General features: G+C 38.5%; 1 protein-coding gene across 4 annotated transcripts in view; it reads left to right on the top strand.

Moving 5' to 3' along the window:
* Window positions 1-25,087, top strand: part of FAM13B (family with sequence similarity 13, member B) — an 88,697-nt gene that overhangs the window by 32,561 nt on the left and 31,049 nt on the right. For all 4 annotated transcript variants that reach the window (XM_011969158.1, XM_011969157.1, XM_011969155.1 and 1 more), the window contains 3 exons: window positions 17,438-17,479; window positions 18,131-18,286; window positions 20,355-20,487. In XM_011969158.1, coding sequence (XP_011824548.1) covers window positions 17,438-17,479; window positions 18,131-18,286; window positions 20,355-20,487 — 331 coding nt within the window. The remainder of the gene's footprint in view (window positions 1-17,437; window positions 17,480-18,130; window positions 18,287-20,354; window positions 20,488-25,087) is intronic.

The following is a 25,087-nucleotide window of genomic DNA, read 5'->3' as shown; positions in this document are numbered from 1 at the left end:
CAAGGCCGGGCACGGTGGCTCACGCCTGTAATCCCAGCACTTTGGGAGGCCGAGGCGGGCGGATCACAAGGTCAGGAGATCGAGACCATCCCCGTCTCTACTAAAAATACAAAAAATTAGCCGGGCGCGGTGGCGGGCGCCTGTAGTCCCAGCTACTCAGCAGGCTGAGGCAGGAGAGTGGTGTGAACCCGGGAGGCGGAGCTTGCAGTGAGCCAAGATCCTGCCACTGCACTCCAGCCTGGGCGACAGAGAGAGACTCTGTCTCAAAAAAAAAAAAAAAAAGATAGTGCTTTCCAATTCTTTTCATGTATAAAATGATAATATTTACATGGCATACTGGGTAAATTCGATAAATGTGGTAGGCTGAAGGCCCTATCCCAGCACATAGCTGGGACCATTGGGCACACTATTTAGGAAGCTTTAGAGAACGCAAGAGAAAGAGTGAACCTTTCTATGGCTTTTGATAAATATTTCCAGACTACTTAAAGGACGTAAGCCAGTTTACATTGTCATACTCCCCATATATATCTTTAGGTCTGCTAAATTCTATGCTAGTTCTCTGTAAAGCTTCATTGTTTACTAACCCTTTCTAATTAGGAGGATACAGCTGTATATTTAGTCCACTAGATTTTTTAAATTTAATTTGTGTTCAGTGGAATGGTGGTTAAAAAGAAGAGGAAATAATAATTTGAGTGAGAAAGCAAAATGTCATTTAAAAGTAACTGGTAATACCTAAGGGAAGAGCTATCTATTGCCATTCAGGAAAACTATGAAGTAATTTTAAATGTCTGCTGCTAAATACAATTATTACATTTCTCCATAGGCCTCTGGATCTTTATATTATGTATGGTTTCTTCAAACATGATCATAATTCTGTTTTGTTAACATGTTTATTTTCTCTTTTGCTGGATTTAACATTCTGTTTTTGCTTTTATGTGTGTTTACATGACCTCCTAATTTATTTTTTTGATGGTCTCTTAACTGTATTTTAATTGTATGTTAAAATATTATCTGTATGTTCAGATATTTAACTATATTCTATCATTCTTTTTTCTTGATATTTTGAGTTGTTTTAGCTGGCTTGTCAGTACTGTACTGCTGCTAAAAAAAAACCACCTTTGTTGTTTGGCTCTTTTTTCTTTCTTCTAAATTATTTGGATAAATTTACTGGAATTTTAGAGTGAACGTTTCTCTGGCTTTTGGTAAATATTTCCAGACTGCTTAAAGGACGTGACCCAGTTTACACTGTCATTAGCAGTATTTTCTTGAGGACCTTACAGCAATAGATTTAAATGGGTGTTTTAAATTTTGTTAATTAATTTTTTATTATTTTTTGAGACCAGAGTCTCACTCTGTCACCCAGGCTGGAGTGCACTGGCACAATCTCGGCTCACTGCAACCTCTGCCTCCTGGGTTCAAACGATTCTCATGCTTCAGCTTCCCAAGTAGCTGGGACTATGGACGTGCATCACCATGCCCAGCTAACTTTTGTATTTTAGGAGAGACAGGGTTTCACCATGTTGGCCAGGCTGGTCTCAAACTCCTGGCCTCAAGTGATCTGCTTGCCTCGGCCTCCAAAGTGCTGGGATTACAGGAGTGAGCCACTGTGCCCGGCCATTAATTTTGTTAATTTAGAGCTCTGCTCTCCAATAAGGTGGCCACTAGTTCCTTCTGTGTTTTTATTATTATTTAATGATAGGGTCTCTTGCTCTGTCATCCAGTCCGGAGTGCAGTGGCACAATCACAGCTCATGTATAGCTTCTACCTCCTGGGCTCAAGCAGTCCTCTTGCCTCAGCCTCCTGTGTAGCTGAGACCACAGGTGCTCACTACCATACCCAGCTAGTTTTTGTATGTTTTGTAGAGGTGGGGTTTCAGCATGTCGCCCAAGCTGGCCTTGAGCTCCTGGGCTTACAGGTGTGAGCCACTGTGCCCTGCCACTTGTGTGTATTTAAATGTAAACTTAAACGAACTAAAATTAAATAAAAATTTTAAATTCCTTCCATATTTGTGCCACCTACATTTCAAGTGCTCAGTAGCCACACGTGTGGCAAGTGACTGTCATGTTGGACAGTGCAGATATAGAACATTTCTATCATTGCAGAAATTTCTTTTGGACAGTGCTGATTTAGACAAGTGAATTCATTAAGTGTGTTTGTTTATATAATTACCAGCAAGGCTAAGTATTGTTTCAAATACTATGTATTACTAATAGCTTCTCTTTGATCATCTGTCTGGTTTTATAGAGGATCCTCCTTTGCTCCAACACAGTCCCTTTGCTCCAACACAGTCATTTTAGAAGGATTCCTTGGAGATTTAGTGGTTGTTAGGATTTTTTTTTTTTTTTTTTTGAGATGTAGTTTTCATTCTGTTACGCAGGCTGGAGTGCAGTGGTGTGATCTCGGCTAACTGCATCCTCCACCTCCTGAGTTCAAGCGATTCTCTGGCCTCAGCCTCCCGATTAGCTGGGATTACAGGCCCACACCACCATGCCTGGCTAATTTTTGTATTTTTTCATGTTGGCCAGGCTGGTCTCGAACTCCTGACTTCAGGTGATCTGCCCACCTTGGCCTCCCAAAGTGCTGGGATTATAGGCATGAGCCACCATGCCTGGCCAGTTGTTAGGATTCTTTAATTGCAGGTCCTAGAAATAGATTCTAGTTAAAGTATAGAAAAAGCAATTTATTTGTAAGAAGGATTCTGGGCTACAGTCAAATGGAAATGCAAAGATCAGAACATGGGCAGCTCTGGGAAATTTAGAAACACGGAGGCAAGGAATAACCTCTTCCCCATGTGGCTGTTGCCGTGAGAGTTCTGACGGCTTCTGTCTGTTATTCTGCTCTGGAGCAGATAGCTGTGGGGTGGTGGGGAGAGGGTCTGCCCTAAATTTAGTTGCGTGTCTATTCCCATGGCCAGTGTAGAACTGGTCATTGTGATTTATGTGTATCTGAGGACCGCGTGGGATGGAGGGAGGAGCTAGTTTCCCACAGGAAAATAGGGCGATTACCAAAATGTTGGGGTAGGGATATTAGGCAGCAGAAACAGGTATGTCTACCATTGTGGTCTTCTAGATTTAGTGATTTTTATGTGTTTCAGTTGATATCTATGCATTTCCCTTTTATTTTAGTTTTGGCTGATAAAATGTATAAAGATTAAAAAGTACCCATGATTACTTTTTTGGTGGTATCTATTGCTTCATTATAGTGCTTTTCAGGTAAATAAAACCCTTTACATGTCATCAGAGTAGAGGTACCTGCTGTTTTTCTAGTTAACATTTATTTTATTTATGAAAATGTTAATAATTTAACTCTTCTCTTGAAAGTAAAAATATCCACAGTATGTAGTACCTTCAGACTGTGTTCAGTTTTTATTCTATTTGTTATTAAAGATGCTCATATTAAAATTTTTTATAAATTACCTATTTTTACATTTATTTTAATGGCAATTTAGTTTTACGGATGTTATTACTGCTTGAGAAGAGGCTCAAGATTGAAGTTGTTTATAGATGTGTCCTCTATGAAATTAAAAGTAAATCAAAATGCATGCCATTTCATAAGTGCTTAATAAGAGATAAGCAAATGAAAAACTGAAGTGGAATGAAGCATACAGCTAGTTAGAGGGAACAGGCTGGGCACGTTGGCTCACACCTGTAATCCCAGCACTTTGGGAGGCTGAGGCGGGTGGATTACGAGGTCAGGAGAGCGAGACCATTCTGGCTAATACGGTGAAACCCCATCTCCACTAAAAACAAAACAAAACAAAATTAGCTGGGCACGGTGGTGGGCTCCTGTAGTCCCAGCTACTCCGGAGGCTGAGGCAGGAGAATGGTGTGAACCCGGGAGGCGGAGCTTGCAGTGCGCCACTGCACTCCAGCCTGGCTACAGAGTGAGACTCTGTCTCAAAAAAAAAAAAAAGAGGGAACAGGAGCCTTTCAGAAAGAGCGATTAGGGTTTTTTATATATTTTTAGAGATATTTATTTTTGCATGTCTCTCTGCTAAACAAGGATATCCGTTTGTTTTTTGTTTGTTTTCACATGGAGTTTCTCTCTGTCGCCCAGGCTGGGCTGGAGTGCAGTAGCGTGATCTCGGCTCACTGCAACCTCTGCCTCCTGGGTTCTCGACTTTCCTGCCTCAGTCTCCTGAGTAGCTGGGATTACAGGCGCCCACCACCATGCGTGGCTAATTTTTGTATTTTTAGTAGAGAAGAGGTTTCACTACGTTGGCCAGGCTGGTCTTTTGAACTCCTGACCCCTAGTGATCCACCCGTCTTGGCCTTTCAAAGTATTGGGATAACAGGTGTGAGCCACTGCACCGAGTCCCCATTGAAGTATATTATTTCTAATCCCCAGCAATCCACTTAAGCTTCTTATTCTTGTTTCTTATAAATTATAGAAGTACTTTGCTGAATCTAGCTGATTTCATTAGTATAACATGTTCATTGTTTTAAAAAACTAAGATCATTTATTATATTATTTTTCTCTGAACTCTTCAGAAAGGTAAGAGTGTTTCATTCCTTTGGTTAAATTCCTTTAATGTCTCTCTATTGAAGGAGCCAAAATTCTTAAATGTCCTGTAGGATTCTATATACACAGTCTGCCCCATCCCACCCCTAACTGCTGCACCCTTTTTCCTTTATCTCTTGCCTGCTCTCTCTTTGCTCATTCTCCTTTGGCCATAACAGAATTCCTTAATTCACCAGTCATGTTCTATTTGAACCTTTGCACTGGACTGTTCCTTCTGTCTGGATAGATGTGCCCCTAGATAGCTGCATGGTTCTCTCAGTATGTTCCTTTCTTTGCTCAAATGTCACTTTCTCAGTGATAACCTCCTCATCCCCCATTCTTGATCTCCCTTACCCTGTTCTATTTTGTCCGTAACTGTTATAACCATCTAACATATGTTTATTATTGTTATTGTCTATCTTCCAGCACTAGAAAGTAAACCATGAGACAGCAGGATTTTCTTTACTCATGTATTTATAACACTTAGGATAGTGCCTGCTACAGAATAGGCACTCAGTAAAGTATTACATGTTGAATAAATGGAGCTTTAGAAGCAAGATGGAATGTTCTTGAATGTTCAACTTAATATGATTAAAATTACATGTACAGCAAATGTGTCAGTGTTCTGAGACAGAAGAAATATAAAATACATTGTTTGATTATCTACCTTGGATGAAAGGAGGAGAAATTTCCCTAGAATGCGTAGGGCCTAGTATGTAGTGAGCTCTTAATGAATTTGAAACTGGAGATTGAACTTTTAGTAATTAACATGTCATCTTTTTGAGTATTCCTATGAAGTAGTTGCAAACATTTATTGGAAATATTAGGTAGCCTGCTTTGTGTTTCTCTTCAGAAGTAGCCTAGAAAAGTATGTTGGAATCCTAAGAGAAATAAACACTTGGGAGATGGTTTAAGTTACCAGTTCTCAAACTTTTGGTCTCAAACATTAGTACCCTTATAAAAAGTTATTGAGGACTCCAATAAGCTTATGTTAATGTGTACTATACTTGTTGGTATTTACCATGTTAGAAATAAAAACAGAATATTTAACTACAGGGAGTATTTCTTTGCCAAGTTGTAGTTTGGAAGGAAGCTTTTTTTTTTTTTTTTGAGACAGTGTCTTGCTCTGTCACCCAGGCTGGAGTGCAGTGGCACAATCTTGGCTCACTGCAACCTCTGCTTTCAGGGTTCAAGGGATTATCGTGCCTCAGCCACCCAAGTAGCTGGGACTACAGATGTGTGCCACCATACCTGACTAATTTTTGTAATTTTAATAGAGATGGGGTTTCACTATGTTGGCCAGGCTGGTCTAGAACTCCTAGCTTCAAGTAATCTGTCTACTTCAGCCTCCCAAAGTGTTGGGATTGACTATAGGCATAAGCCACCACACCTGGCCTGGGTGCTTCTATTTGTAGCTAAAAGGTAACTATTTATGACCTCTTGGATTTTTATTAATAAATTCTCCTTTATTAGTTTTAAGTTAGTGCTTCTCAGATATTTTGGTTATACAATCCCCTTACACACTTAAAAATTATTGGGCACCCTAAAGAACTTCTGTTTCAGATGTTATATCTATTGGTGTTTATGATATTAGGAATTAAAACTGAGAAAAAATTACTTAATTTTTTATTTTTTTGAGACAGGGTCTTGCTGTGTCGCCCAGGCTGGAGTGCAGTGGCATGATCATGGCTTACTACAGCCTTGACCTTTCAGGCTCAAGCAGTCCTCCCACCTCAGCTTGATGAATAACTGGGACTACAGGCATGCAACACCACGCCTGATTAATATTTTATATTTTTTGTAAATACAAGGTCTCATTATGTTGCGTAGGCCAGTCTCAAGCTCCCGGGCACAAGTGATTCTCCAGCCTTGGTCTCCTTAAAGTGCTGGGATTACGGGGCCTTGTTTAGTTTTTTAAAGTAACAATAAACCTATCACATGTTAGTGTAATTTTTTTTTTTAATGAAAAGTAATTGTGTTTTCTAATTCCCTAAACTTTTTTAGTGGCAATGTTTTACATTTTTGCAAATCTCTTGAATTTCTATGGTGAAGGATTCTTACATTTTCTTCTGCATGAAATCTGTTGCTGCTATGATCTGGAAGTTTTGGTATTAGGAAGTGGGGCCTTTGGGAGGTTATTAGGCCATGGGGGTGGGGTCCTCATGAATTAGACTAGAACCCTTATAAAAAGCCTGAGAGAAGACTCCTTACCCCTTTCACTCAATGGTAACACAGTGAAAAGTCTATCAATGGGCCCTCACCAGACACTCAATCCGCTGCCGCCTTGATCTCGGACTTCTCAGCCTCTAGAACTATGAGAAATAAATTTCTGTTGTTTCCTCAGTGTATGGCATTTTGTTACAGTAACCTGAATGGACCAAGATAGAAAATTGGTGCTGAGGAGTGGGTGCTGCTGTAACAAATACCTAAAATATGGAAGTTGCTTTGGAACTGGGTAATGGGTAGAGGCTGGAAGGTCTTGCTCTGTCGCCCAGGCTGGAGTGCAGTGGTGTGATCTCGGCTCACTGCAGCCTCCACCTCCTGGGTTCAGGCGATTCTTCTGCCTCAGCCTCCCGAGTAGCTGGGACTACAGGTGCACGCCACCATACCTGGCTAATGTTTGTATTTTCAGTAGAGATAGAGTTTCACCATGTTGGCCAGGCTAGTCTTGAACTCCTGACCTCGTGATACGCACACTTCAGCCTCCCAAAGTGCTGGGATTACAGGCATGAGCCACCATGCGTGGCCAAAAAATTTTTTTAAATGAGCTGGGCATAGTGTCATGTGCTTGTAGTCCCAGTGAATCAAGAGGCTGAGGTGGGAGGATTGCTTGAGCATGGGAGGTCCAGGCTACAGTGAGCCCTGATCGTGCCACTGCATTCCAGCCTGGGCAACTAAGTGGGACCTTGTCTCAAAAAAAAAAAAAAAAAGACCCTGAAGGCAATTCAGAAATCAATTACAGGCCTTGAGTGCAAGGGCCTGTGGGGAGGCCCTAAATGCAAAGGAGGGGCCACCAATGATGGGGGACCTTGGGGACCTTGGCAAGATTCCATTATGCCTGGCACCATACTCTTCTGCCACTTTAGGTATGGCTCTGGTGTGATAATGGTCAGCACCATCTCTACCACAGCACAGAGTGCGTAAGCCGTAGGGGTGTGGCTACTTCCACCATTCAAAGGATGGGGCTGCCCCTGTGACCCAGGGAAGAGGACCATGATGGGGATGGGATATGGTATATTGGTCATTTGGAAAAGATTGCTTCCCTGAGTTCTGTAGATCTTCAGATGTTGGCACATTTGTTAAAGTTCACATTCTTTAATATCACTATTGATTGCATCAGAAGCATCTTTAAGTATTTAGATGCCTTTGAGCTTATGGAGGATGATACAGGTTTTCCAGAATTTTGATTTTCGCTTGAAAATTCAAATTTTATATAGTCAGTTTTTCTTAAAGGTAGAGTCTTGGTCATTTTTGAGAAAATGTCTGCCAGTGTTCAAGTCCTAATAACCATGGTTTAGATTTGAGTCTATCTTTCAAGTAAAAATGGTATTCCTTAATAGAAGTGATTAGTTTAGCTCTCAAACAAGATAAGCTATGCAGCAGAAGTGCTTTATGAGTACTTCCCATTTACACTGAATGTTAAAAAAGAAATGTACTCATGGAATAAGACGAAATTAATCATTGTTTTCTGCTTGTCTATCATAGACTGGCCCCTTTTTAAAAAATTCCAAGTGGCTGGTAAGGAGGAATGCAGTGACCACAGTATTACTTGCCTGGACTTATGCTAAGATTACCCCAAGCAGCTTTTTCTGCCATTGATTTTGCATCATCGTTGTTGAAAACTTTAGACAACAATTTTAAGTTTATTTGAGCATTAAAGGATTCATGAATCAGGCAGCAGTCAAAACCAGAGGAGGTTCAGAGTGCTCCACTTTAGCAGCCTGAGCATTGGGGCTTTTATAGGCTAAACGCAGAAGTAAAGAAATAACTTGATTGGGTAGGCTTTTGCCTTATTTGGATATGATACAGTGGAAAGTTCCTAGTTAGAGGTTAGTTGGCGGGTTTTGATTAGTCATCTTACTGTTGACATTGGGTTTCAGTTCACTCATGTAGGAAGCCAAGGCACTGGAGCCATCTCAGCCTGATGGCCTCCCAATTAAAAATTTTTGAAAATATGCAAATGTCAGCGCAGTGAAAAAGGCATACAGTGTGAAGGTACTTCTAACTCTTTCATAGAAAGTGTTTCGAAGACTCTCAGGTTTACAGACCTCATTTTGAGAACCAGCGGTTTAAATGTTTGTGTGTGAGTTGTATTGATTGGTCTGTTCATGCATCTGTTATTTCTGCAGTTGTCATTAGCTATGTTTTGTTAAGATTTAAGCTGTCTTCAGAGTGGAAAAAATGGTGGAGTTTGAGGTGAAAGCAGCCTAGGGTGCATGAAAAAGCAGTTTTGTTTGATCCTGAGGTTCAGTCTTATCCATGAAGTCTATGGAAATCTCAAGATTGTTTCTAAATTGTTGTTTTATATCCACATGTTTATCATTTAGCTTTATATATACATATGTATATATTTTGAGACGGAGTTTTGCTCTTGTTGTCTAGGCTGGAGTGCAGTGGCACAATCTCAGCTCACCGCAACCTCCGACTCCTGGGTTCAAGTGATTCTCCTGCCTCAGCCCCCCAAGTAGCTGGGATTACAGGTGTCTGCCACCATGCCCAGCTAACTTTTTGTAACTTTAGTAGAGACGGAGTTTCACCATGTTGGCCAGGCTTGCCTTGAACTCCTGGCCTCGTGATTCACCGGCCTCGGCTTCCCAAAGTGCTGGGATTACAGGTGGGAACCACAGTACCCGGCCTCATTTAGCTTTATATTTAAATGTACAAATTTTAGGGAAATTTTTACCTTTAAAAAATGTGAAGAGAGAAAGGAGAGTTCTAAAAGAGCTTTTACCTAAGACTGTGCTTTATAATCTTTTTCCTGTGTTGTTTTGGGGAAGTTTATTTTGACTTGAGGTTTAGGTGATTTTTAATTTATGCTTATGCTTAAGAAACCACAAACCAAAAAACAATTACTTCATGTTATAAAGTTCATTTAAAGTTGTGCTTCTGATGCCTTCCTAAAACTCAATTTAGAAAGATGAAAAATTGGGCTGGGCACAGTGGCCCCTTCATTCTGTGGGTCCCCTATTATTGAGAAAATGTGCCTTCAGTTGACTAAAGGTGTATGCGAACTGTAGTGGTATCTTTTGTCTTCTCTTTCATCATTGAGTCATATAATTTGCAAAATATTTCAGTTGACAGATTTTATCAGTTCACATTTTCGGTATCCAGGTTCTACTTGAGTGTAAAAAGGAAGTCATACTTGGGTGGAAGTACCAGAAATGTTGGGCAGTAACAAGTAGAATTTATCCTCTGGGTCATGAGGAAGTTTTATTAGAGTTAAAAAAATGTTTTAAGTGCTAGCACATGATAATATTGACAGGTTCTCTCCCTCTTTTCCCTCTCCTATAAATGATGCATTTGATATTTTAATGACTTGTTATATATAACTTATTGACTAACTTTGTAACAGTGAGAAATCTTTTGGTATACTCTTGTCATAGTTATAAAGTACTCCTAAGTTGATGGGGAAAGTAAGGAAAGGATTTTTACTTTTGGTTTTAAAGGAGCATGAGATTATTATTTTTGTTTTGTTTTATATGTTTATTTTTTGAAACCATAGTTTTTTAAATGGTAATTTTGGCATAGTTCTAGCATGACTTATCTGGAAGCTATCCAAGTTTTAGACTTGAAAAATTAACCATAAATGCTTTTCTCAAATTGGATAATTGAACAATAGCACGCTACCTATTTTGCATAGTTTAGTAATTTCATATTTATAATTTATGTCCCTGGATGTAGTAGTTTAATTAATGAAAACAGATTGGTTTCTCCACTTATACTGGATTAGGCTTATATATTTTTGAGAGAAGTCTAGCTGGATTCAAAATTTTGTTTCTCTTTGTCCACCTCCTAAAAAGTTGCAAAGTGAAGAGGAAAAAAAGTGTAGACTCTTGATTGGGTACCTCCTTGTCAGTAGTGACCTCATGTTGCAGTCTGCTTCCGTTTAAACTGCAGAGTGTAGCACAGCTCTACTGTGTGTAGGAGGACTCAGCACTAATGATTGCTCAGCAGTTTTTATAAGCCCATCACCTTCCTTTACTGTGCTTTTAATGAAGTCTTTACCTGATGTTTTTGTTGGAAGATGCCAGGGTATTCAGAATGGTTTCCAAGGCTCTGTTGCACAGGTAAAGTGATCTTTACCAGAGTTAGCTGAGACTCAGCTGTAGTACTTTTATTGAAATATTGTTTGTAGCATTAAATATTTACCATTGGGAAATGAAAATAATAGTAGTTTCTTGTTTTATTTGGATACAAAATATTAGTGACTGGAATAAGTGGTTGCAAGATTGATCTTATGTTCTCAAGATGATTATGTCATTGTAGGCAGATTTGAAAATAGAGTTAATAGCAGAGGGGATAAAATGTCAGGGAATGACTATAGTCTTCAATATTATGTTTGACTGATGACTTTACGATATATGTGTCCCCTGTCATTTATTGTTTGTCTTTCTAGTCAAGTCTTCCTTGTCTAGGGGTTTAATGAATACAATTAGCATTTTAGGTGGTCTTTATGGCATCTGCCTATAGTACCTATGTAATGTGACCTGAAATTTCTCAGCAATTATTTCTCTTATGTCTTTATTTTAGCTCTCACATCCCTGTGATATCTATACATTTTAGCTGCAGATGCATAACTATATTGATAAATCTTTTTCATGTCTATTGGTGTGTGTGAGCCCTGGCTTATACCTGAGGGCTTTTTACCCACAGAATTTGACTAAAGTATGAAAATAAAGAATAATTAAATTCTGTGAAATCTGAAAGCTAAGTCAGTCCTTTTTGTCCTTCAGAAGCTCAGAGAACAAAGTTGTACAATTCATTTTGTATATAGCCTTGTGGGTGACAACCTGACTCTTAAAGTGCAAAATCTATTTATTTGATTTGTTTACTAAGGCTGGTGGGAGGCTTCTTAAAAGGAGCTGTTTGTTTGATTGTCCCAGCATATTCTTCAGGACTGAAGAATCTTTACTCTTGCGTTAATAATCGAGCTTGCTGATCACTACTTTTATATATACTTTTAGTTTTCAGTAGCAATTAAAAGAGATAGGAAGCAAAAAAGATCAACTACCTTGTGATCTGTTCAATTTAAGACCACTGGAACTTTTGCCTCTTTTTGGCTCCTTTGAATAACTGGAAATTTTATTAAACTTTATTCTTTTTGGAGGCTAGATATAGATCTAGGCCAATGTTTCTCAAACTAACTACTATGGATAAGAATCATCATTGGCATTTGTTAAAAATGTAGACTCTTGGGCCCTACTTTAGAGATTCGGAGTGGGACCTTGGAATCTGCCTTTTTAAAAAGCTTTTTTCTTTGTTTTATTTTATTCTATTTATTTATTTATTTTGAGACGGAGTCTTGCTCTGTCACCCAGGCTGGAATGCAGTGGCGCGATCTCAGCTCACTGTAACCTCCGCCTCCCGGGTTCAAGCAATTCTCCTGCCTCAGCTTCCCGAGTAACTGGGACTACAGGCATGCGCCATCACGCCTAGCTAATTTTTAAATATTTTTTTAGTAGGTAAGGGGTTTCACCACATAGGCCTGGCTGCTCTCGAACTCTTGACCTCAAGTGATCTGCCCACTTCGGCCTCCCAAAGTGCTGGATTATAGGCATGAGCTACCATGCTCAGCCTCTTTGCTTTTTTTAAAAATTAATTTTTTAATTAAAAAAATAGATGGGGTTTTGCTATGTTGCCCAGGCTGGCCTCAAGTTATCCTCTGCCCTGGCCTCCTGAAGTGTTGGGATTACAGGCATGAGCTGCCATGGCTGGCCTCATTTTGTATTGGAAAATAAATCATACTATAGAAATGGGCATAAAGTAAATGTATAGCAACACAAGTTAGAGGCAAATATCCTTTTACCCACACACACCTGTAAATAAACTGTGACACCACCCTAGTAGCTCTCAAAATCCTGATCCCCTCCCTCCCTACGAAGGCGATTACTATGTGGACATTATAGCAATCACTTCCTTGTATGTCTTAGAGCTTTATGAAAATGAAATCAGATTATATGTAAATTCTTGGTCTGGTTTCTTTCACTGAACACTGGTTTTTTTCACTGCGTAAGTTTGAGATTTATCCACGCTACTGCATGTCACTATGGCTCATATCATTGTTGTAAAGTATCCTCTTGTATGATTACGCCACAATTATCCATTTTACTGTTGGTGGACAATTCAATTGTTTTTACTTTGTGACTATTATTAATAGTAGTATTATATATGTTCTTATACACATCTTCATGTGCATGCAGAGGAAGACATAACACCTGTCTTCAGTTTTAGTAAGTATTCCTTAATTATTCAAAGTACTTATTCCAGTTTACATCCCTACTAACAGTATGTGACAGTTGCTTCACATCCTTGCCAACACTGGCATTAACTTATCTTGTGAGCATATAACAGTATTTCATTGTCACTTTAATAAGAGCCCTCCCCTTTTTCATATGTGTTTTGGCTGATTCCTACTTTTGTGAACTTTAGTCGTTCATTGGAGGCTTTTTTTTTTTTTTTTTTTTTGAGACAGAATTTCGCTCTCGTTGCCCAGGCTGGAGTGCAATGGCATGATCTTGACTCACCACAACCTCTTCCTCCCGGTTTCAAGTGATTCCCCTGCTTCAGCCTCCCAAGTAGCTGGGATTACAGGCATGCGCCACCACGCCTGGCTAATTTTTGTATTTTTGGTAGAGATGGGGTTTCTCCATGTTGGTCAGGCTGGCCTCGAACTCCCAACCTCAGGTGATCTGCCCCCACCCCGGCCTCCCAAAGTGCTGGGATTACAGGCATGAGCCACTACGCCTGGCCTTTTTTTTTTTTTTTATTTGTCAGGAGACTTAAAAAATATATATTATATTAAAAATAGGTTTTTAAAATTTTATTATTTTTCATTATGTAAAAAATAGTTCCTGGCTGAGCATGATGGCTCACACCTGTAATCCTAGCACTTGGGGAGGCTGAGGTGGGAGGATCACTTGAGCTCTGGAGTTTGAGACCAGCTGGGGCAAACCCTGCCTCTACAAAAAATACAAAAGTTAGCTAGGCATGTGCCTGTAGTCCCACCTACTTGGCCAACTGAAGCAGGAGAATCCCTTGAGACGGGGACATGGAGGCTGTAGTGAGCTTTGTTTGTGCCACTGCACTCTAGCCTGGGTGACAAAGTGAGACCCTGTCTCAAAAAAAAGTTTCTAATTTTAATCAAATTTATCACTCTTTTCCTTCTGTGGTTAATGCTTTTTGTGTCATGTTTAAGAAATCTTTTCCTAAATAAACATTTCCACATTATCTTCTTACAGGTTTATTATTTTACCTTTCATGTTTAGATCTACAGTCTACCCAGAATTGATTTTCTCTCTCATGTGTGAGGTCAGGGCCGAGTTAACTTTTTCCATATGGATACCAAATTGTATCAGCATTCATGTTTGAAAACACTGCCATTTCCCTGCTTTCTGCATACCACCTTCTGTTCTAAATCAAGTGTGTATGATGATTGTTTTTTTCTGTCTGCCTGTTTTTTTGTTTGGGTACCATACTATTTTATTTACTTTGGCTTTATGGTATTTGAGGTTTGGGATAAAGTACAGATCTCCAACAAAATAACACTGTCACTTCAGCAGATTCTGATACAAGTGGTCCATGGATGACATCCCTGCTCTAGAGATGCTCTAGAGCATCTCCATGAGAGAGCTCCCAAATTCTGGCTTAGTATATTTGCCTTTGTTTATAGTTGTAAAAACACATTATTAAATGGAGCTATTTTGATACATAGTTGCACACATTGTTCATGCTTGCACATATAAAAACAATTTCTGGTATTTTCTAATCTTAATGAGCACCAATGATTTCACAATGGTCCATTGTATGTATCCTGGTCCATTTTATATATTCATTTGCTGATATTTCTTCCTTATAATTCTGCAAATATAGTAAAATGTTAATTATAGACTCTAAATGTTGGGGCTGTAGGTGTTCTTACACAGTTTATTTTCACTTTTCTGTATTTTTGAGAATTTTTATAATATTGGAAAAATGGTACAGAGAATACTTTATGGTATAAAATCCATCCTCCCCTTTTGTATCTACGATGGATTGTGGTAGATTTGATAAACCCTTTTTGATAGAGTCTCAGACTTTCTGAGTCAAAGTGCATACACATTTTTAGAGCTCTTTGAAATGCATTACTAAATAGATTTCTGTAAGAAATTTTTACTTGTTAACCTTCCCACTAGCAACATGCATGTCAGTTTCATAGCCTTTATCAATATTGACATCAGCAGAAATATAAATTTTATTCTAATCCTTGTTTTTTTTTTTGAGATGGGGGTCTTGCTATGTTGCTCAGGCTGGCCTCAAACTCCTGGGCTCAAGTGATCCTCCTGATTCAGCCTCCTGAGTAGCTGGGACTTGAGGCATGAGCCATTGGCACTTGACTCTATAATCCTTATTTTAAACTTGTATATCTAGTTAGGTTGATTATTTTTCTTTTTGGTTAATTCTTTATGAAATATCTTGTATCCGTTTACCTACTAGCATTTTATTGATAATCTAATCTGACAAAAAAGGGTGAGAAAATTCCTCTGGGAAAATGAGCAGATGACTAACAAGGGCAAATCTGAGAAAGAACAGAGAAGATATAAGCCCTACCAAGAATTAAAACATATAAAACTTTAGTAACAGACTGATGAAGTAAGTAGTTGGGAATTAGAGAGCTTCTTCAGAATTTGGTATAAGATACAGCAAAAGCTCACCAGAGATCACAAATTAAATGATTAAGAGTGTTCAATTTATAGTTCCCCACACCATTCAATATGCCACATTGTCAGTGGTTTATAATTAGATATTAAAAATAAAATGAATATTTTTTAGTGGGCAAGGAATCATCTAAGTTTAGTAGAGATTGCAAATATTACCAAGGAAAATAAAACAGATTGCACCACATAAAGATTTAATTTTTATAATTTAATAACAGCTGATAACCAAAATGTGAAAATATAAGCAATAGTTTATTAGAGCGAAATATCAGAAAAAGATCTAATATCCTAGTTGACGTTAAGACTCTTTAGGGAAGGCCTTATTTATCTTTTTACTTTCTGTTTTTTTCTACAGAAGTCAATAATTATTTAACTTTTAGCTCACAGGAAACTACTAGAAATAAACTGATGATGGCTACACTCTTCTTTGTGCCATGTTTTGGGGTTTTTCTCCCCAGCTTTTTTGGATTTCAGAAATGAAGTTCCAAAAAACTTTAGTTGTTTTATTTTTCTTTCTTTTTTTTGAGACAGGATGTCTTTCTGTCACCCAGGCAGGAGTGCAGTGGCGCAATCACAGCTCACTGCAACTTCCCTGGGCTCAAGTGATCCTCCTGCCTCAGCCTCCCAAGTAGCTAGGACTACAGGCATGTGCCATCATCATGCCTGGCTGATTTTTAAATTTTTTTGTAGAGATGGGGTCTCGCTATGTTGCCCAGGCTGGTCTTGAACTCCTGGTTTCAAGTGAACCTCCAGCTTTGGTCTCCCATAGTGCTGGGATTACAGGCATGAGCCACCGCGACCAGCCAGAAAAATCTTTAAGTGTGAATATTGGTAAACACTTCCCTGGAGACGATCAGCATGAAGGCCTTTAGAACTAAAAATAATTCATTGGAAACTAGCATGATACTGGCAGTTAACAAAAATATTTTTATACATAGGAGGGGTTATGTGTGTCAGACCAAGAGGGCTTACTGTTGTCTGATAAAGCATTTGTTCACTTTGCTACTGAGAGACATGAAGATTGCTCAGTGAATGAATGGTAAATGATACTCATTTGGTTTCCTGCAGTGGATCCTGACAATACTAACTTGATATCGTTTGTTCTGCATGTTGGTTAGAGATTGTATTGCCACATTTTGGAGGATCTTCATAAAACTAATTTCCATTTAAAAAATGACGAGGTAGCTACAGATGTGGTGTTCAGGTCAAGAAGGCAGGGTCACTCCTCTCTATGGCTAAGTATTGACTGTGATGATGTGCTTAGGCACACAGTGCCATTTAAACATACCTTATCTTTTATCTGATAAATGATCTTTTAAAAATTACCTGTATTCACGAACAGCTAATACTACTGTTCACTTAAATCCAGTACAACTAATTTTCCCTCCAGTTTTGGAAATCGATCAGTTTTTCTCCAACTGAGCACCAGAGAAAGTAGTTGTCCCACTCTCACCACCACAAGTATATATATTTGGGGGTCTTTTGGTGTGAAAAATAGTTTATTTAGAAAATTAGATTCATCTTCTGTAAGAGGTGCTCATGCTGTGGTGTGTGTATTTTTGTTTTTAGTCACTTTTCTGTTATAGAAGACAGTAGAGCATCTTTGTTAATAGCAGGGTCTTTGGGGTACCCAACCCAGGGCCATATGCATTTGGCCAAGTTAATTAACATCTTTGAGCTTCACTTTTGTGGAAAGGGGGAAATAATTGTAACTCCTCGGGTACTGAAAGTTATTAAATGAGAGATAAATGCTTGTAATGCTCCTAGCTCATAATGAATTCTAACTTTTAAATTTTGGTCTTGTTAGTGATACGTTTTTCCAAATTTATTTTCTTTGGTTAATATTTGAAAGCTTTACCAACCAAATTTAGAAAATATTTCCAACTTGATACGTAACCAAGAATACAACACTTAGTATGTGCTCTCCTGGTTGTGTCAAGGTAGTGCAAATGTGGCAGATTCAGCACATTTTGTAGTACTGATTATTGAACGTTTTTATAGCTAATTTCTTTCTTTGATTACAGCACCCATATATCTCCCATCAGCATCCTACCAGCGTCTACAGAGTAAGTAGTGTATTTATAGAAGACATTTTTAAGATTTTAAGATACTACTAAGCTGTAGAAATGAAAATAATGTATTTATTGTGCTGACTTTAGAGGAAAGACTGTACACAGGCAGTAAACTAGTTTTTTATGTACTGTGATAGGAACAAATGAAGAAGAAACCCATTGCATTAATATACAAAATAAAGATGAGCTTTCTTCAGATGATTCTTTTGAATCCTCTGAAATAATTGAAAAATGTTCATAGAATATGTTTTTAAAAAGTAGACTTTACATAAAAAGTGTGAGCAATACTCATAGTTTCTTTCGTTTAGATGTTAGATTATTTTGCTTTATAAAAATAGCTTTGAAAAGCCTTAATGAGTGGTTTTCTGTATAGTGAGGAGTGAATTATAGGGACAACTGATCATTCCCATCTCAGTAATAATAGTGACATTATGGTTGATTTGTATATGATTGTTTGGGTAAATTTCACTTTTAAAACTTAAGCCAGTATCATGTATTCCTTTTATGTATTTCTTTTTACACTTCGGTTTACCCATTTAAGTACCATAATAGTTTTACTGGTCATAGGTTTTAGCGTTTATGTCTGTGTCACCAGATGCCCAGTTAGAGTGACTGCTTCTTACTAAAATGTATTATGTTTTGTAGTATTTTAGAAAGAACAATTAGAGCAGCTGTGGAACAGCACCTTTTTGATCTGCAGAGCAGCATAGATCATGATCTTAAGAATTTACAACAGCAAAGTGTGGTGTGTAATAACGAAGCAGAAAGTATTCATTGTGATGGGGAAGGATCTAATAACCAGTAAGAAATATTTTATTGTTGTTTATTAAATGTTATAAAATTGTTTTATCTTAAAACTAATTCTACTTAAATAACAGGATCTCATCTTTCTTGGAGATTTCTGAAAGTCATTGTGAAAAGTGACTTTGTATATATACTTGTATATACATCCATAATTAACACTGAGTATCTCATAACTTTTTTTATAATGTATGTTTATTAAGTTCAACACAGGTTTTTTTTTTTCTTCCCTGAACATCGAATGAAGTAACAAGCTTACCTTTAGGAATTATGTTGTATGAAAAATAACTTTAAAAAATTAGACTGTGCAAGAGAGTGATCTAGACAGACAGTTGCAGGGGCAGCAGATTGATATCACTATTATGCATATAATCACTGAGTGAAATGGTGGGCAGAATCATCCTTTCTATTTAAATAGTTATCCCTTGCCACCAGCCTATCCCCTCCTTACGCTTTTGTTAGGTTAGCTCTTAATACAGGTTGAACATCCCTAATGGAAAAATCCAAAATCTGACATGCTCTCAAATCCAAAACTTTGAGCACTGACATGATACTCAGAAGAAATGCTCATTTGAGCATTTTCGATTTTGGATTTTCAGATTAGGAATGCCAGTCTGGCACCTCTCTTTGGGATGTTGTGAGGGACTTTGTTGTTACACTCTCTGAAAATTTTCATAAGCAAATGAATGGCTTTTAAAATAATTTATGAGCCAGTTGCTTGCTAACTGGCAATATTCCAAAATCTGAAAACAAACAAACAAAAACCAAATCTGAAACACTTCTGGTCCCAAGCGTTTCCGACAAGGAATACTCAACCTGTATTTAACTATGTATTAGTTAAAAGTACTTGTAATGCGTGATGTTGCTCCACTCTTCATCTGACCTGTTACCTTTAAATGAAGGAAAGCCTCTCTTTGTTTTCTGTTACTTCAGTCCTGTACTTCAGGATACCTGTGTGCCTCCCTCAGAGACCATGGTGCAGTGATTTCATGTTTTTCATATATCAGTTTTTTGCAGGGGGACAGATGAGAAAGATGTACCCAAATCTAGAAGATTTGTAGGAAGGTAAAGGAAAAAAAAGATTATTGGGGAGTGATTTTTTTTTTAAAGACAGTTTTTAAAAGGGCTAACTAGAATAGCTATCAAATATAAAATGAAAAATATAAATTGATGTGAGTACCAGTGGTGAAGTGTTTATTTTTGGAATACCATATAGTACAATTGCAAGCACCATGGATAACACTGCCAGGCAGTGCAGCTGTATTTGATGGCCTTGGTTTGTGTACTTTGAAGGCATGATTAGAATGTATACAACTGGGAAAAGGTGGGAGAGGGAAAGAGAGGAAAAATAGAAAAATTGAAAAAGAAAAAAAAGCATGTATACAACTGGATCTATTGGGAGTATTTGGGCAGAATATGAAGGAAAAAATCAGTATCTAAAAGTTAGAAATAATGGGAAAATGTTTCAAAGGATGTAAGCAGATTTCTTGGAGTTTGTCCTTAGCTTAGCTAGGGATTCTGGAAACCTATACCCATTACTCAGATGATAAGTCTTATTTTCACCACTGGGGAACACATGTTCTATTGAGGGTAGTGGTATCATCTTTGGAAACAAAAACTGTAGCAGTGTTTTGGATATTCTAAACTGTGTAAGATGACAACTCTGCAGTAGGAAACTATTTCTGTTTTACTTGATAAGGTGTTGGACTTGTACTGGACTAGTACTGGACTTGTATTTGATCAGGACAGATGTGTCATTATTATGTGAGAGTGTGCATTTACAAGGGAAATGATTATTTTGGAACATAAATTATTTTAGAAGCCATTTATTCGCTTATGAACATTTTTAGAGGGGATAACAAGGTCCCTCACAACATCCCAAGGAGATAAAAATGTAGCAGATTTAATAATCTGATTTAGCAAGACAAAAGTATGGATTTTTGTGAAAAGTTCACATTTTCTTTAACAAGTAAAAGTTTCAGATCATTATTCATATTTACTTATTTTAAAGTAAAGGCATTACACACTCAACATTTGGCCTGATCTGATTTTTAAACTTCATCCCTAGGGTTGATATTGCTGATGGTATTATTAATGCCAGTGAAAGTAACAGAGACTGTTCAGAACCTGTGGCTAGCACTAATTTAGACAATGAAGTTATGCAGCAAGATTGTGTATTTGATAATGAAGAAAATAACCAGGTAAGGAATGTCAAAAATATGTGTTAGATATACAACTTTGATTGCTTCATGTGTTTCTTTGATGCCAGAAGTTTTAGTTCAGTATTTTGCTGATGCACTTAATTGTCTCAATTATAAATCCCCAAGAATATACATTCTCTCAGAGTTTAGGAAACATCACTGGGTAGAGAAGTATAATACAACTTATTGACTGGGTGTCACTGGCGGCTCACGCCTGTAATCCCAGCACTTTGGGAGGCCAAGGCGGGCAGATCACAAGGTCAGGAGATTGAGACCATCCTGGCTAACACGGTAAAACCCCATCTCTACTAAAAATACAAAAAAATTAGCGGGGTGTGGTGGTAGGCTACCCGGGAGGCTGAGGCAGGAGAAAGGTGTGAACCCGGGAGGCAGAGCTTGCCGTGAGCCAAGATTGTGCCATTGCACTCTAGCCTGGGCGACAGAGTGAGACTCCATCTCAAAAAAACAAAAAAACAAAAAACAAAAAAAAACTAAAAAAAAGTTTCAACTTATTTTAAATTATTTTCCTAGAAAGAAATTATGATGTCCGCTGAGGTAGCTAGGTGGTATTATGGTTGACTTTTGTTATTTTTAAGACAGCTTCTGTATTTCTTAGGAGTTTTGCTGAAGAACATGGTATAGGGGAGAACATATAATATTCTCATACAGTTCTTAGGATGGGATAGACCTCTGCAACAAAATACTGGTTAACAAGAGAAAAACAAGTTTTAAGACATGTATCCCTCATATACACATGGGAGATACTCGGGGGAAGTGAGTAAATCTCTCAGAGGTGGCTTAAATACCATCATGTCCTGAAACAAAGGAAAAAAGGGTGTTAGGGAGACCTAGTTGTAATGAGATGACCAGGAAAATCACTGTAAGCAAAGTTAATCTTTGCCCTGAAGATTGATAGTTTTTAGTGATTTAAAGTCATATTTCTTTTGCTCGTACAGAGAGGAGACACCCGTAGAAACGGAGATTTCTACTACAGGTGAAAATTCCTTTTATAAAAGGGTGTCTTCTCTGTATTATCCTGTGTTTGCTATTTCTGAAAATAATAAACTAAAAATAATCCTTATGCCAAAGAGTAATAATTTGATGTGGCATGTTCTGAATCCTCACTGTTGGCATCCTTTCTTGATTAGCAAAAACCCAGGAACATTGTTGTAATAATGACTAAATTATTGTCACTGTCACATTTGTTAGTGTTAACTTTTTTTTAATATAATTGCCATTAAATGTAAAAAGCAGCATCTTTCTAAGACACTCAAAATGTAATTTTGATGCTACTTTTAAAAATAAGATGCTAAATTAATAGATAAGGTGGGTTTCCTCAGTATATTTTCATTCTAAACCATACACTAAAGTAGGGCTCAAGAGGAATTTAGAGTAAGAAGACTTAGGCTTTGTATTCTGCCTTTGTTCAGTATCACTGGATTATCAATTTCTGCCTGTCTACCTAGTCATTCCCATCAGTTTAAAACATTTATACTGTTATTTCTTCCAAGTTCAGAAAAATCCCTCTCTTGACTTCCCCCCATCCCATTCTAGCTACATACACCCTGATTTCTCTGCTTCCCTTTATAAATAGAATTGCTGGAAGAATTGTCTGTGTCTCTTTTCTTTAACTCTTTTCCTCCAATTTTCTCCTAAATTCACTGCAGCTATCCTTTCCTCTGACCATTCATTCCTCTGAAATAGCTTTTGCAAGTCACCAGTGATGTCTGTTGAATGTTTTATTTGACCTAATAGCAAAGTTTGATTCAATTAATTACTCCCACTACCTTGATATACTTTTTTCACTTGGCATTCAGGATAGCTCATTCTCTCTCTCTTTTTTTTTTTTTTCCCCTACACTGGCTGTTCTCTCATTCCCCTCTGCTGATTGCTCTTCCTCTTCTGAATCTCTTAAATTTGGAATGGCCCAGGGCCCATTTCTCAGATTGCTTATTTTTATTCACTTCCTCAGTAATCTTGTTTAGCCTAATGGCTCTAACTACCATCTATATGCTACTGATTCCCAAATTTGTATCTCCAGTCCAGATGTGTTTTGGAATTTTAGATTGCTGTATCCAACCAGGCACCCAGCATTTCCACTGGTGTATCTTTACCAAGCATCTGTTGAGTAGGAAAGATTTCTTTCCTTACCTGTCATTAGGTTCATAGCTGAGGCACCTGTAACAGAAGACATTAATAAGAGAAAAGCGTACACATTTATTTAATGTAAGTTTTACATGACATGAACACCTTCAGAAATCAAGACCCAAAGAAACAGACACACCTGTGTATTTTAATGCTTTGGTTTGATGAAAAGTGGACAGTGGTGTGGATGAATAATTAGACAAAGAGGATGATAAATGAAGGGCGGCTGATTAACCAAGGCCTTGTTTGTTGAGATTCTTTTCTGTGTCCCTGTGTATTCAGAGATAAGGGCATTCCTTTCATCCAGGTATAGGGTAGCTACTTCTGGAATGAAGGGTTTTTTTTGTTTGTTTGTTTGTTTGTTTTGAGATGCAGTTTTGCTCTTCTTGCCCAGGCTGCAGCAGTGGTGCAATCTCAGCTCACCGCAACCTCTACCTCTCGTGTACAAGCAATTCTCCTGTCTCAGCCTCCCTAGTAGCTGGGATTACAGACGCCTGCCACCATGCCAGGCTAATTTTTTGTATTTTTAGTTGAGACAGAGTTTCACTATGTTGGCCAGGCTGGTCTCGAGCTCCTGACCTCAGGTGACCTGCCTGCCGTGGCCTCCCAAAGTGCTGGGATTACAGGCGTGAGCCACCGCACCCAGCCAAAGGTTTTATGACTTACCTCAGAAGAGAAGTCTGACCACTTTTTACTGTTTCTGTTGCCACCCTGCAGGTCCAAACTGCCATCATGTCACCTGGATTAATATTGCCTCCTAATTGATCTCATCTTTGTTTCTTGATGGTGTGTTATCAACACAGAACCACAATGATCCTTTTAAAAGGAAAATTAGATAATGACACTTCTCTTCCTAAAACCTTCTAGTGCCATCTAGGTATCAAAATACAGCTGTAGGCACTACGGAATATTGGCTGTGATAGTCAGGATTGAGACAGCTAAATCTTAAGTCCTGTCTGGATTGCTTATTTGTGGATATCTCCTTAGCTTACATTCTTACCTAGTCTTGCAGGTATTTCCTCAATTTTGCCAAATCTCCTCATCACTCTGTGTTTGTGGCAGGCCCTCCCACTTACCTACCTACTCCAGTCTCTGAACTTTTTGTCCTTTTTCCCTGCTTCCCTTTCCTCCCCACTTTTTTTTTTCCCCGAGATGGGGTCTTCCTTTGTTGCCCAGGCTGGAGTGCGGCGGCACAGTCTCGGCACAGTACAGCCTCTGTCCCCTGGGTTCAAGCCATTCTCCTGCCTCAGCCTCCCAGGTAGTTGGGATTACAGGCATGCGCCACCAAGCCAGGCTAATTTTTGTATTTTTAGTAGAGATGGGGTTTCACAGTGTTGGCCAGGCTGATCTCGATCTCCTGACCTCAAGTGATCTGCATGCCAGCATAGCATCTGGCACATAGTAAGCTAGTAAGCAACTTGGTAAATAATTTGTTGAATGAAATTGGTGTATCAGGCTGGGCGCAGTGGCTTACACCTGTAATCCTAGCACTTTGGGAGGCTGAGGCAGGTGGATTGCTTGAGCCCCAGGATTTCAAGACCAGCCTGGGCAACATGGTGCAACCCCTCTCTATAAAAAATAAAAATTAACCAGGCATGGTGGCTCACGCCTGTAATCCCAGCACTTTGGGAGGCCGAGGTGGGTGGATCACCTGAGGTCAGGAGTTTGAGACCAGCCTGGCCAACATGGTGAAACCTCATCTCTACCAAAAAATACAAAAATTAACTGGGTGTGGTGGCACATGCCTGTAGTCCCAGCTACTTGGGAGGCTGAGGCAGGAGAATTTCTTGAACTCGGGAAGAGGGGTTGCAGTTAGCCGAGATTATGCCACTGCACTCTGGCCTGGGCAAAAGAGTAAGACCCTGTCTCAAAAAAAAAAAAAAAAAAGTCTGAACTGTGAGCCCTAGGGAAGGAAGGAAAAATAGAGAAAATTCCAAAGGCGAAAATGATTAAATTTAGGTGCAAACTGGGGTAAGAAATACAGACACTAAGAGACTGGAAAAGAGGTCAGTGTTGCAGAACTGGAATATCAAGGTGGTTTATATGAAGCAGATGTTTAGGTCTTGAGCTGTGGCTGGTGGTGGGGGCTCATTTTGTCTGTGAGTGAATGCAGTGACTTGAATAAGAGAATAAATGGGGATTGAAGAAACCCTAGGGGAACCTCTGTATTCTAGCACTTTGGAGGAAAAAAAAGCAGCCATGACCATAGCAGTTGGGAATGTCAAAGAGGATGGGATTTTTTCCTGAGTCTGAAAGTTGGTCAAAATAGAGAGGTAAAAGGAGAAAAAAGGTGGGAGGCAAAGGTACAAAAATAAGAAGAGTAAGTTTAATTTTATTTGCTTACTAGGGGGGTTAAAAGTCTAATGAAATGGCTTTTTTTTCCTTTGCCTTTGCTGTTGAACAAAAAATTTAAGAATACCCAGGAACAATACATTTAATGCTGGTGAGGGTAAGT

This window comes from Mandrillus leucophaeus, unplaced genomic scaffold, assembly GCF_000951045.1.
Source record: "Mandrillus leucophaeus isolate KB7577 unplaced genomic scaffold, Mleu.le_1.0 Scaffold88, whole genome shotgun sequence".
Lineage (NCBI taxonomy): Eukaryota > Metazoa > Chordata > Mammalia > Primates > Cercopithecidae > Mandrillus > Mandrillus leucophaeus.
Note: the sequence above shows the minus strand (reverse complement) of the source record. Positions and strands in the feature narration are given on the sequence as shown.